The 15,000-nt window shown below is 40.4% G+C and overlaps 1 protein-coding gene across 1 annotated transcript in view; it reads left to right on the forward strand.

Annotated features, from left to right (window-relative positions):
- The first annotated feature begins 1,690 nt into the window (after positions 1–1,690).
- LOC123520445 (tyrosine 3-monooxygenase-like) overlaps positions 1,691–15,000 on the forward strand; it is a 37,047-nt gene continuing 23,737 nt past the window's right edge. Inside the window, 1 exon segment of the mRNA XM_045282657.1 lies at positions 1,691–2,368. Coding sequence (XP_045138592.1) covers positions 2,309–2,368 — 60 coding nt within the window. The 5' untranslated portion in view covers positions 1,691–2,308.

A 15,000-nucleotide genomic window follows, 5' to 3' on the forward strand; every position in this document is an offset into this window, starting at 1 on the left:
GTACTAATACGAGAAAATACTAGCAAGACCTCTGAAAGCAGTCATGATGAGAGAACAGAACATTTATCTTTTCACTGATTTTTTGTCGTCTTTTCTTTAATCACTGTTTATTCAGAAACATCTTTTCTTGTTCCAGAGCCACAGGCAAACGTTGTACTGACTAGAAATTGCAAAATACATCCTTTTTTCACCCATTACTTCCTTATAGATGTTTTTTAGAGATTATTTAAATTGTCTTTAGTGCCATAATTTTTTTTTTACATATTATAATGGAAGAGTTAAGAAAATTATCTATTATCTCTTACCGTAAGATTCTCCCAAACACATCCACTCATTACTTCCAGCGTAGAATTACCTAGAACGGCTTTTCAACGTTAGGGGAATACGTAAGATATTCTTTAGGTTCCTTACGTTATTCTATGAACGTTTTCTTTTCCTTTTCAGGCAGTTCATTGGAATCACAGAATAAAAACCTGTCTCTATTTTAGTCTTTTGTTGCAAATTTAACACCACCACTTTACGCTTCATTGCTCTCCCTTCTTGCGCTTCCATCTCTCCCGATAAAATGTCATTGTAAAACTCTTATGTGATTCTAAATTTCGGCAAGAAAGTCACACATTCCTCACTTCTTCGTAATATAACCCATAATCATTGTTACTCGTATTTCCCAATCCCAATTACTCCAGGTCTTGACTAACATCGGGACGCTGCATTTCTCTCGATTGTAAAAATACTTGAAAAAAATGGCAGAAAATGTACATATCCTTTATTTCTTCGTTATGTGTTTCACTGAAGGGTCTTTTTTGACATTGAACTTCCTGGAAATCAGCTACCTGGGATATGAAATCGTTCCGGAGTGCTTTATTTCCCCTGAGCTTTTCTTTTTTGTTTTCACCGTCTGAGTCTCCGCTGATGTGTGGGTGGCGGTAGTAGATGACCTTTTTTTGATCCCATACCTGACGGGCGTGGGTGGAGACAATCTGAATGCAATTACCTCATTTAGGTCACAACATTATAATCATAGTTTCTTTTTGGCGTGGTAACAAGGTCATACGTAAAGGTGTACTGCGTAGTGAAACTGTTAATACTGCATCAGCATCATCGTCCTTGTCGTCGTAGTCGTTCTTTTGACGAGGGTCTTGAAAATGGTCCATGTTACTACTACTATTACTACTACTACTACTTCTACTACTACTACTACTACTACTCTCTCTCTCTCTCTCTCTCTCTCTCTCTCTCTCTCTCTCTCTCTCTGCTTTTAAGGCCAATTTCGTTCCATCAGTAGGTCACTTTTCTGGTGTCAAAGAGAGAGAGAGAGAGAGAGAGAGAGAGAGAGAGAGAGAGAGAGAGAGAGAGAGAGAGAGAGAGAATTTTGGTGCTACGTAAGATTTTCTATAAGTTTCGTAACTCCTAAGGCATTGCATGTGCGCGCATTTGTGTGTACGTGTGTTCATGTGTGTATGTGTGGGTGTCTGTTTGTGTGGCACTGGGTCCCCCAATCACATGAAAAGACTGGTAAGGAAAGGGCCAATCAGCGGAGGGCTTCAGGGTGGTGGGCGGGGCTTGTGCGTGTGACAGCTTTGGGAGACGAGGGGCAGGGGCGGAGAGGCTGGCATGTGCATCTGTGTGTGTGTGTGTGTGTGTGTGTGTGTGTGTGTGTGTGCGCGGTAGGGGGGTGTGGTGGGGGTGCAGCGAGTGGCGTTTCGTAAGTGTGACGTGTAATATAAGGGCTCCAGACGCCGGGTTTTCCCTTCCCTTCCCTCCACCACCACGCCTCCACCACCACCACCACCACTCACCTCACGCAGACGCCGCCATTAGAGCACTGCCCGAGCCGGCTAAGTGCTTTCCAGTGTCACTCGCACAGGAAGAACGTAAGTCTCACTCCCTGGACACCGGCGACACCCTCTTGACTAAATCTTCAAGAACTTCCGTCCTCAATACACAGCCAGACCGATCCAGACGCCTCGAGGACACACCCACCCACAAACACCCACACCCACACCCACCCACACACACACACAAACACGCCCACTTAACCACTCCTCATTCTTATCTCACCCCTGCCTCCTCTCATCTCCTCCCACTTACTTCCTTCCTCCTCTTCTACTCCCCCCCACCCGGTCGAGGAGCAAACCGAGGCAAGCTGGAGTTCGCGCGGTACCAGCTCTTCAAATTCTGCTGGCACTGTGGCACTGAACTCACCACCGGCCAGCCAGGCACTTGTTCCTCGCCAGCAGAAGCCACCGACGCCTCAAGCCACAACTACCACCTCCACAACCACCATCTCAGCCACCAGCTCGTCGACATGAAGGCCGCAGAAGTGAGCAGGGAGAGATTTGCCATCAACAAGTCTTACAGCATTGAGGTGAGTGACGTTTCGTGGTCTTCGTGTTGGTAGGTGTTGTGGGGATAAGCTATTCCTTGTTACTTTTGCGTTGGTGGTATGTCAATTTAGGTTTGGTTAGGTTAGGTTTTAACTTGTGATTACGTAACTAGATTTAGAGAAACTTTACGTAACCTGACTGTATTGCTATCAGTTTTAATATTCTTAGTTGTTCTGTTTTTTCTTTAACTTCAGTTACGACAGAAGTAGTATTAGAATAGCATGTCTTTCCTTGCTTTCCGTGGGAGTAAAAATTCGTGAGTGTTGATTTGTGCTGGTGACTGATGATGAGGAGCTGTTGAGAGTGGTGGAGGATCGTTGAGGTGATGATGAAGAGAGTGAAGAGTCGCATTGGTGACGCTTGTATAGGAAAGGAGTGTTGCCTTTTCATGTTAAATGTTTAAATACTTTCCTTGTTGACTTATGTTACCGGTGGAAAGATCTGTCTAGCTATGTGTTGTTTATCCTGAGAGAGAGAGAGAGAGAGAGAGAGAGAGAGAGAGAGAGAGAGAGAGAGAGAGAGAGAGAGAGAGGGTAGATTTATGAATAATATTGCGCGCGCGTAATGTTTGAGTATCATCTCCGTAATAAAGACGTTAGTGATAGGGAAGGCAAATCCGGGTAATTCTGTTAGTCAGCCAACCAATCACTCACCCAGTTGCTTGTTAGGGAATGAGTGAGTAACTGTACTGCTTGAAATGATTATCCACTGGTCGGTCATTTAGTCACTAGGTCAACTACTTTGTCAGTCAGTCGGTCAGTGAATCAGTTTTGTCGGCACTTAGCTATACAGTATATTCATGTGCTTATATTGATAGTTAGTGGGTAGCAGAGACAATATTGATACGCTTTGAAACTTTTTTGTCTTCTGTTTGGGATAAAAATAAGAAGGCAAGTTAGGTTTCAAACAGGTGAACCACCACTGCTATATACTGTACAAGCACCTTGACTTAATAGTGTTGACTTCACTAAATTCTCTGGTAGTACGCAAGTGGGTGAACAGATAGTGATAATGTAGTTCAAACATTCATGGAATGTTTTATCAATAGCTTTTTCTGAAGTTACTATAAATATACATTAAAATCTGATTGAATTAAATCTGTGAATTATAAAAAGTTAAAATTGAATGAAATCACGTAAACTGATCAATATTCAACATTCATGTGACATACACCACGTATTGGACGGTTGATTGAAAAGCTGTCAGATTAATGTTGCAAATAATTAGCCAGGCATGTGATTTTGAATAGCCGGAAACTTCTGTCTTAGGAATAATTATTAGGAATCTTGCTGCGGTGTGGTGCATGTTACCACTCCGTTGTTGGCTCACATTAGAATTGTTTCAAAGGTCACAGAAATGATAAACCGGATCCTAATGAATACTTTATTCTATAATGATATGACGCAGTATCCTTGTTTAGCTGTGGTACAATCACTAAAATGTTTACTAAAGTCCTAATAACTTCTACAGCCTGTTGAAGTAGGCGTCAATACGATTGAGATCGTAGTATTGAGTCTTAGCGGCAACAGTGTTTGAATGATGCGCAGTCAATTTGACCGAGAATTGGAGTAGGGACGGTGGCAGCCGAGCCGATGGTTCAATCTATTCATGCAGCACCACCAGTGTGATTGTAACGTTCAGCACGTGGTCAAGTGGAGAGCAGAGGTGGTGGTTCATGTTGCTCCTGTCGTCTACACGCCAAATTTGGAAACACGTGGGATTTACCAAAGAAAGTAGTCTTGTTAGGTCAGGTAAATTATACCACTACACATGAAGAATAAAACAATGGATGAATTAGGAAAGGTTCTTTTATTATATTTCATCTTTCTTATGAAGGATTTGAGAGTGTTATTGCATCTTCATATGCTATTGTGTCTACATTTCTCTCATTTTTTGTATACCACTTCAGTTTTTGCATCATTAACTAATGTAGTCTATTCTTTTTCAAGTGATTAAACCTGTACAAGGTTAATATGAAGCTCTCTCAGTTAGCGATGTTACAGGCACTGATGCGGCATGATTTCTGGTGAGGAATAGCCCTGCAGGTGACGGGGATTATGCAGGTGGCTTTATAAAACTTTATAAAAAGTACACACGTGATGCACTTTTGTCACACTCAAGACGGGGGATGAGGAGCATGTGCCCATGTGGTCTCCTTCTTACTGATAAAGACTTCCCCTTCTTATTGTTCATATGACTGTATGTATACGTACTTACATGCTTCCCTCGCGTACTCCATCGCTTCCCACCCAGGCAGTCCAGCAGCCTCTCCTCGCGTTTTGTGAGAGACATTCACAGACTTCACTTCATATTCACGTAAACACTTTTCTTCTTTAATTGATCCTAGTTTGATTTATTCGTCATAACTCATGTCGGTTATTTGCTTGCCTATGTAAATGGCGGCCTTGCTGTACATGTTTTGTTTTTCACTATACTAAAAAACTGTTTAATTTACAAACACTAGTGCGAGTATAGGTTTATTCATATATACGCACAGAACAATTGATATAACTTACAAGTATAAGAATAGAATACAAAATTTCTATTTAGTGTTTTACGTAGAAGTTTATTATGAAAAAATAGGCAAAACTTACAATGGTTTGATTCTATTATCTGCCAATGCTCCAGTAGGCGAGAGCCGCAACCAAACTTACCAATGAATGGTACATTGGCGATACTGTTAAAGCATTAGACAGGTGTGTAAAATGTGAAGGCCTTGGCGGGACATCGGGATCACTCCAGAGATGACCTCAGCGTTCTGAACTCCGTCTGCTGCAGTCATAGACCCTCCAGACAGACACCTCTGCTTTCGTTTGATCAATTTTTTGCTAGAAATTTATCATTAAGCAGTTATGTTTTTTTTCTCCCTTAGCTCTGTCATTTGCTCCTACTAGAACTGGTGGAAAAGATCTTCTGAGTGTGTCCGTTCCAGTCTTATGATTTCTTTTCATGGCGTTGAATCTCACAAGCCTCAATATGATGTTGGGACACCTAGCGTTGTCAAAAATTGTATTCCGTACGTGCTCACAGCTTGTCTGATCAAACTTTTCAGCTGCAGTTTTCAATCATTATCTCTTCTTCCAAAAATTCAACTCTGTTCATTCTATTCTGAAAATAAGTGTGGCCACTGTAGGTCCGACCACTTCAAGCTACTGTGACCATTCTAACCTTGAAAGCTTTAAGTGTGACCGCTGTGATTCTTCGATCTGCTGAGCCATGTGTTTGACTTCTTGTCCTCCCGAAGGTGTTGAGCCTACAAAAATCATTAAGCATTTTACATAATCTCAAAACCCTTTGGTTGATAAGTAGAAGGAAATCCCCCAGGGCGGTCTGGTAGCGATCTTCGGACTTTTTTTAACAGAAACCTTCGGTGAACTTTCATTAATGTTCCTTTCAAGAATTTGGCTCAGATATATTGAAAGCACTCTGTAGTTTCGCATAAATCTTATTTTCAAATTATCATTTCATATCCCTCTGTGTATTTTTGATGTTCTTTGTGGACAAACTATTACTGTTGTGGTAGATGGTCATTGTTCTTATGTCCTGCTGGTGGCAGATAGTCATACAGGTATGACTCGTATCCATAACCGGCTTTTTTCTCACATCAACTATTTTCAAAGGTAATATGGATGATCAGTGGAGTTGTCAAAGGTGTTTTTTCCTCACTAACGCTGCAGAAACTCTCTTAAACTATCACCAGAATCACACAAACACTTTTGAAAGTCGTAATAATCAGAAGCTTTTGAAAGTAATCTAGAAAAATCAATATAGCGTTTAAGAATTGAGACTCACATATGTTGTATTCACTACATAGCGGAGTTTTTTTTTTCTGTAACGTTTCTTTTCAATCCTTACATAATCAAATTTTAGAAAGTTTGAAGACTTCTCCATATTTCTATTCTCACTGTAGAAAATTTATGAACTGGAACTTTACTGACTTTTCTTCATAATGTCAGTGTACCTCTCTTTCCTTGATTTTCCTGCAAGGTTCGTGTTTCTTTGTTTTCCTTTTCTTTAGGTTTTACTATTTAGTCAGTCATGTTTCTGCCAGTCATGTTTCAGTCAGTCATGTTTCAGTCAGTCATGTTTCAGTCAGTCATGTTTCAATCAGTCATGTTTCTTCCAGTCATGTTTCAGTCAGTCATGTTTCTTCCAGTCATGTTTCAGTCAGTCATGTTTCAGTCAGTCATTTTTCTTCCAGTCATGTTTCCGTCAGTCATGTTTCAGTCAGTCATGTTTCAATCAGTCATGTTTCTTCCAGTCATGTTTCAGTCAGTCATGTTTCAGTCAGTCATGTTTCTGCCAGTCATGTTTCAATCAGTCATGTTTCTTCCAGTCATGTTTCAATCAGTCATGTTTCAGTCAGTCATGTTTCAGTCAGTCATGTTTCTTCCAGTCATGTTTCAATCAGTCATGTTTCTTCCAGTCATGTTTCAGTCAGTCATGTTTCTTCCAGTCATGTTTCAGTCAGTCATGTTTCAGTCAGTCATGTTTCAGTCATTTTGAACTTTTTTTTTTTAAATTCATGCTTCTGTTCCTTTCATTTGCCTTTAAGAATCAATAAGGACCATTTCCCCTTTTCTTGTAGTAATAATGTCCACATGTCTTTTGTTCTTGTACTTTCAATTTTCATTTCCATTCACTTACCTTTTATTTACCCTTCATGGACTTCCACTAAAAATGCAACAAATACGTAATTAATCTTTACGTGGATGTGAGCACTATGGAAACATTAAATACTTGTACAGTTTATTTTTTTCCTTTTCTGTCGCTTCACAATCATGACTGAGCGTTTGTGTGAGTCTCTCTTTCACACCCTCCTCTCCCTTTTCCTCTTCCTTCTCCACCGGTTCCTTCATCCCTTGGTCAATACCCCGACTCGCTCCCTCTCCCTCGTCACCCCCGCCAGGTTAACACTAAAATCATTAACGACCCAACACTCCAATTGCCTCTTGCCTCCCACCCGCAGCTAAGGAGGTCTAATCGCTATCCTCCTCTTCCTCCTCCTCTTCCTCCTCTTTCTCTTCCTCGTTTAATCGCACACACACTGAAGGTCAAACAAGTGACTTTTATTTATTTCCTCTTTTCCTCTCATTCTTTTCCTTTTTTTGTTTAGTTTTTTTGCATATTTGTTTATTGCTTTGTGTTGTTTGTTTTTCCTTCCTTCACCTGGTGTGTGATTTGTAATTTCGTTTTTAGTTTTCTTTTGTTATTCCATTCATAACCTAACCTAACCTAACCTAACATAGCCAACCAAATAAGCAACTAAATTACCAAAAGAAAAAAAATCATTCTCTCTCTCTCTCTCTCTCTCTCTCTCTCTCTCTCTCTCTCTCTCTCTCTCTCTCTCTCTCTCTCTCTCTCTCTCTCTCTCTCTCTCTCTCTCTCTCTCTCTCTCTCTCTCTCTCTCTCTCTCTCTCTCTCCATTAATGAAGTCTTTCACCAGTTATTTTCCTGCAATGAATTCCGTGTAACACAGAAATGCGTCCCAGTACTGAAGGAGTTACACTGAAATTACTCGTATATTTTTCTTTCCATTGCATGAAAATATGAATGATTAAATCTTACACCATTATTTATGTAGAAGGTACCAGAATAAAGAGATTCGAGTGATCCCATGTATTGTAAATGAATGACTGCTTCATTGGAAATACAAAGGCAAATCACCGCATATTTTGAAACTGGACTTGAATACAGAGACCAGTCAGCGAACGAGAGCAACAACCAGTGACTGTTACTTTGTTACTGCTATGGGATGTTCCTCTTAAAAAAGCAGCATTTTCCCTTTCCTTGTATTAGAGAAGCGTCTTATGTTCCTCTTGACTGTGTGCAGGAAGAGTTGTGTAGGTTATTCATTGCCATCGTTGGAATTAGATCAGACGTATTTTTGAGATACGAAAACTAGATTAGAAAACTGTGAAAAATTACATATATATAAATACTTCACCTCGAAAATTACGCGCATGACATATAGATACTTCACATTGCTTTCCATAACTCGCTGGGGATTAAAGATTTCTTCTTTTCATTTTCCACATCCTCTTTTCGTATTACAACAATTCCTGCTGCTGCTGCTGCTGCTACTACTACTACTACTACTACTAATACTAATACTACTACTACTAATACTACTACTACTACTACTATTATTACATTATTACTATTATCATTATTGTTATTATTATTATTATTATTATTATTATTATTATTATTATTATTATTATTATTATTATTCTCATTATTATCATTGTTACTACTATTACTACTAATAATACTTATTAAGCCTATAAATGGTATGGGGAAATTATGAGTTAGAGGCACTCGTAGGCCTAGGAAAGAAGATTTAGCCTCATTTTCCTCCCACTTCCCTTTCTTCTCTTCTTAATCTAATGTAACCAATTTATTAGACTTATTTCCTTCCTATATGTACACTATTGTCATTCCCTCTATGCTCTCTCTCTCTCTCTCTCTCTCTCTCTCTCTCTCTCTCTCTCTCTCTCTCTCTCTCTCTCTCTCTCTCTCTCTCTCTCTCTCTCTCTCTCTCTCTCTCTCTCTCTCTCTCTCTCTCTCTCTCTCTCTCTCTCTCTCTCTCTCTCTCTCTCTCAGATGTGCTTTCTTTACACTCTAAGGTCTGTTGATGGAAACCAAACAGTGACAGATGGAGGTAGAGAGAGAGAGAGAGAGAGAGAGAGAGAGAGAGAGAGAGAGAGAGAGAGAGGAAAGGAAAGATGGAATAAAAACATAATGAAAAGAAGGTTATGATCATATAAACATTGTTATGGAGAGAGAGAGAGAGAGAGAGAGAGAGAGAGAGAGAGAGAGAGAGAGAGAGAGAGAGAGAGAGAGAGAGAGAGAGCTTATGCAGATTTATTCAAAAAAATCCCTTACTATATGATGAAAAAAAGTACATTATTTTCATCATCATCATCATCATCATCATCATCATCATCATCATCATCATCATCATCATCATCATCATCGTTATCATTACCATCATCATCATCATCATCATCATCAAAATTAGTGTCAACATCCTCGTTAATTGAATTCTTAGTTATGTCTCCACCAATTTCTCCTCCTGCTCCTCTTCCTCCTCTTCCTCCTCCTCTTCCTCCTCTTCCTCTACAGTAACACACATGCCACAAACACATGTTGCTCCAGGGGCAGTCAGAGAGAGAGAGAGAGAGAGAGAGAGAGAGAGAGAGAGAGAGAGAGAGAGTAGAGAGAGCGCTATTTGGGCTAATGACGTCCGGGGGTGAGCGGTTTAACGCCTCTTTGACTCCAGCAGTTAAGGTCTTTCTTCTCTCCCTCTCTCCTTTCCACTCTCCTCCCCCTCCCTCTACCTCCCTCTACCTCTCTCCTCTCTCTCTCTCTCTCTCTCTCCCTCCTTACGTATCTCTCTACCTTCTCCCTTATTCCTCTCACACTGCCATCTTCTTCTCATCCCTTGCTCATCTCCCCTCTTCTTTTTCTTTCCTCCCTCCACCCCTCCCTCCATCCCTTTTTCCCTCTCATTGCTTCTATCTTCACCACTCCATCACTTCCTCCTCCTCTTTCTCTTCTCCTTTCCCCTCATCCAATTTCTTACATTCTACCTTTCATCCACACCTCGAATTCCTACCTCTCTACTGTCTCCTCCTCCTCCTCCTCCTCCTCTTCCTCCTCCTCCTGCTTTTCCGTCCAACCGCACACCAGGGGACCTTTTAATGGGTGAGAGAGAGAGAGAGAGAGAGAGAGAGAGAGAGAGAGAGATGATTGTGTAACGGATCCTTAAATGTTCATGGAGTAATAATAGTAGTGCTAGTAGTAGTAGTAGTAGTAGTAGTAGTAGTAGTAGTAGTAATAGTAGCAGAAGTAGAATTAATTATATGTTTCTCTCTCTCTCTCTCTCTCTCTCTCTCTCTCTCTCTCTCTCTCTCTCTCTCTCTCTCTCTCTCTCTCTCTCTCTCTCTCTCTCTCTCTCTCTGCCTATTAATTAAACTAGCTGCTTACCTATCTGCCTACCTGCCTACCTGCCTGCCTGCCTGCCTGCCTACGTATATGCCTAAGTATCTCATCATCTTGCACGTTATTCTTAAGACCTCCAATTAGTTCAGCCTTCCTCCGTCCCTCCGTCCCTCCCTGCCTCCCTGCACCTCTGTCCTGTCTCCCGGGTGTTCTTGATTAGCAATGAGTAGATAACAGGTGGGTCACTAACGCAGGTCAACAAGGGAAGGTGAAGGTCAGGATGAGAGCGAGAAAGACAGATAGAGAGAGAGAGAGAGAGAGAGAGAGAGAGAGAGAGAGAGAGAGAGAGAGAGAGAGAGAGAGAGAGAGAGAGAGAGAGAGAGAGAGAGAGAGAGAGAGAGAGAGAGAGAGAGAGAGAGAGAGAGAGAGAGAGAGAGAGAGAGAGAGAGAAATAGGACATTCCATATAAGTAGAATAGAATAAGAAAGTATGAGAGAATCACATATACGCACATACAAACACACACACACAAACATAGATAAATTGACAAGATAAAATAGAAAAAAAGAAGTAGAAAAATGAAAGAGATAAGTTTAAAAGTCTGGATTTCTATAGAGCTTATCAATATAGAATTATGTAAATCTTATAAACATTTGTACAACGTTCGTAATGTATTCATGTTAGATAAGTATACAAGAGCGGGAAGAAAGAGACTCGTGGTCAAGTCTTGTGATAAAAAAAGACAATACATCGATGGCTGTTATACTTACGCCTGTATTATAGAATTGCCTTCCCTCTCACTACGACGATTTTACAAGGCCACAGAGACAATTAGCCAAGGTTTCAAGACAGTTTCTCCTTTTTAATAAACTAGAAATCTTGCCAATATGTTACCAGAATCATAACAAAACTCTAAAAAACACGAGTATCCTTAACTAAAGCCTTTGGATAGCAGTGATGGTAAGAGAGCAAGCGTTTCATAATACGGGCCTCTGTCTCATCAACTTTTCTCAATAATGCGAAGACATGTGAGTCCGCTAACGTTGCTGCGGATTGATGCTCTTTCTCACATATTTATGGACATAATACTTTTCTTTAGAACGTGCAACAGATTTGGGTTTTTCCTCTACCTAGTTCACTTAAAAGAACTAGATAATTTTAATTTGTACAGTCCTATACCTTTTAATTAAGTAAGTATGTTCATAAAGATTTTACAAGGTTGGCTCTGATTTCAAAACAATATGAAACACGTAGAAAAATCATCGTGAGAGAGCATCGGTCAGAGCCATTGTTACCACATATATGTGTGTTCTCAAGTGGCAAGACTACTTTGATAGTTGCTGAACCGCACCATAAATTAGAGTAGTGGAATAGTAACTCTTAGTAGAGAAAAAAAATAAACATAATATAACGGTTAATGAGTAAAACAGAACTATGATATAAAGCTCAGATAACGAGGAAAACAGTAATAGTATTTTGTGATGTATGATAACTGAAGTAATAGGCAAAGGAAATTGGATACAAAACAACACAAAACAAAACAAGGATAGGAAAAAAAAGAACACTATTAGCAATCAGTACATTGAAATAAAAAGAAATGAGCAAATGCATGAATAATATGAGCGGGAACAATTAAAATCGCTTCAAAATCAAATTATCTAACTATGATTTTTTTGTTATGACGATCAGAGAAGTGGGAAAAATCTGCAAGAAATAACAAAAGACTTTCTTGGTATTAGATAAAGTAATTGTTTTTTTTTATATGATGGAAGATGAACAAGGGAGAGAAAAAGAATCAGACAAATAGAGAAATGACAATGGGGAAAGCGAAGGAGGTTATGCAGGTGAAGGAATCTCATGGTGAGAGGAGGAAGGAGAGGAAAAGGAGGAGCAGGAGAAGGAGAAGGAGGAGGAGGAGGAGGAGGAGGAGGAGGAGGAGGAAGAGGAGAAGGAGGAGGATAGAGAAGGAGAGGAAGAGATAGAGGAGGAGGAGGAGGAGGAGGAGGAGAGGAGGAGGAGGAGGAGGAGGAGGAGGAGGAGGAGGAGGAGGAAGAGGAGGAGGAGGAGGAGGAGGAAGAGGAGGAGGAGGAGGAGGAGGTTTGTCAGATTAAACACAGGAATAGGGTTTTGATTTGATTTATCCTTCTCCTCCTCCTCCTCCTCCTCCTCCTCCTCCTCCTCCTCCTCCTACCAGTAGAGTAAGCTGCTTGTCTATGGAGCAGCCAATTAAACTCGCTGCTCTGAAAAGCGAGTCGTATTTAGTGAGAGGTGACGTTCCGCCCTAGAGAGAGAGAGAGAGAGAGAGAGAGAGAGAGAGAGAGAGAGAGAGAGAGAGAGAGAGAGAGAGAGAGAGAGAGAGAGAGAGAATATCGTTATCATAATTTAACGTCAAATTCAATGCATATGCTTATGGATTATCGATCTTTGTGACTTGACTTAAAAAGTGACGAAATAGCAGAAGAAGAAGAAGAAGAAGAAGAAGAAGAAGAAGAAGAAGAGAAGAAGAGAGAAGAGAGAGAGAGAGAGAGAGAGAGAGAGAGAGAGAGAGAGAGAGAGAGAGAGAGAGAGAGAAATGCAAAGGAACACAAAGGAAGAACAAAGAGTGACACGTGCCTTTATCCTGAAGGGGCCGTGTGTAAGAAGTAAGAAGTGATGTGAAAGAGAAGGAGGTTGAAAGGATGGCAAAGGAGGGAAGGAATTGAAAAGGAACTGTATACTGTCATAAAACTATCACCATTATTATTTATGTTTCTATAACAAAAAATAGCAAAAACAATAACAACAACAACAACAACAACAACTACTACTGCTACTACTACTACTACTACTACTGCTGCTGCTGCTACTACTACTACTACTACTACTACTACTACTACTACTACTACTACTATCACTATTGCTGCTATTGCTACTGCTGCTGCTACTGGTGCTGCTGTTTCTTGTAATGATAATGATGATAGTAATGATAGTAGTAATTATGATGATGAAAAACATTGTGATAGTGATAACAGTAGTAGTAGTAGTGAAAGTGATAAAAGATATAATAATGATAATAGTAATAATAATAATAATAATAATAATAATAATAATAATAATAATAATAATAATAATAATAATAATAATAACCGAAAAAAATTTGCCGAGTTACATGGCTGTGCAGAGAGAGAGAGAGAGAGAGAGAGAGAATGGAGGGGGAGAGAGAAGAACTGGGGGTATTGGGGAAGATAGTGGAGGGAGAAGAGGAAGAGAGGAGAGGAGTAATCAGATTGGAAGAGGAAATTACTCCTTCCTCATAATCTCTCTCTCTCTCTCTCTCTCTCTCTCTCTCTCTCTCTCTCTCTCTCTCTCTCTCTCTCTCTCTCAAACCACCCAAAAATATTCGCTATCAACACTTCACCACCACTACCACCACCACCACCACCACCACCACCACCACTATATATTGCAAAGGGGGATTTCTTTCGGGGCAATATATGGCTGTAATTTTCCTCTTATAAGGTCGTGAAAACTGTTCCTGTGGTTTAGTCTGCGTCACCCTTCCTTCTTTTCCTTCTTTCCTTTTCCTTTCTCTTTATTCCTGCTTCTTTTACGATTTTTCTTTAATTTTGTGTTTGTTTTATTACTGGTATCAATTTTTGCTTTCTTGCTCTTATTTTTTCCCCTTCTTTTTCGTCACCTTTTCTCTTTTCAATCTTTATTCATTTAGTTCAATTTTTTCTTCTCTGCCTTTCATGTCTCTTTTATATTTTCCATTTTTGAGGGATCCACACCTTTTTTCTCTTAACGTTCTCTCTCTCTCTCTCTCTCTCTCTCTCTCTCTCTCTCTCTCTCTCTCTCTCTCTCTCTCTCTCTCTCTCTCTCTCTCTCTCTCTCTCTCTCTCTCTCTCTCTCTCTCTCTCTCTCTCTCTCTCTCTCTCTCTCTCTCTCTACTCTTCTCACTACTACTACTACTACTACTACTACTACTACTACTACTACTGCTACTACTACTATTACTACTACTACTACTATTACTACTATTACTTCTACTACTACCACTACTAATACTATCATCAGTACTCTTTCTATTATTATCACGGTTACACACACACTTCACACACACACACACACACACACACACACACACACACACACACACACACACACACACACACACACACACACACACACACACACACACACTGTTGAGTTCCTTTTGAAAGAGTTAGATGCTGTTTTGTTTCCACGAGTAGTAGTTACATAAAGACACACGATGGATCTACGTATCTATATATACTCAAACATGTTGCCTTGACCCAGTAACCCTAGTCTGTCTTCTTCTTCTTCCTCCTCCTCCTCCTCCTCCTCCTCCTCCTCCTCCTCCTCCTCCTCCTCCCCTGACAAGCTGAAAGGATCTCTTGATATTTTTTAGTCTATTAATTATCTCTCTCCTCCTCCCCTCTCAAGCTGAAAGGATCTCTCTCTCTCTCTCTCTCTCTCTCTCTCTCTCTCTCTCTCTCTCTCTCTCTCTCTCTCTCTCTCTCTCTCTCTTGTAAGAGGATTAAGATATCTCTCCTGGGAAATTCCTGTGTAACATGTCAGTAGATTGCTCGGTCACGCGACCTGTGACGTCACTACAACCACCACCATCACCACTACCACCACCACCACCACCACCACCACCACC

The sequence above is a fragment of the Portunus trituberculatus genome, chromosome 47, assembly GCF_017591435.1.
Source record: "Portunus trituberculatus isolate SZX2019 chromosome 47, ASM1759143v1, whole genome shotgun sequence".
Lineage (NCBI taxonomy): Eukaryota > Metazoa > Arthropoda > Malacostraca > Decapoda > Portunidae > Portunus > Portunus trituberculatus.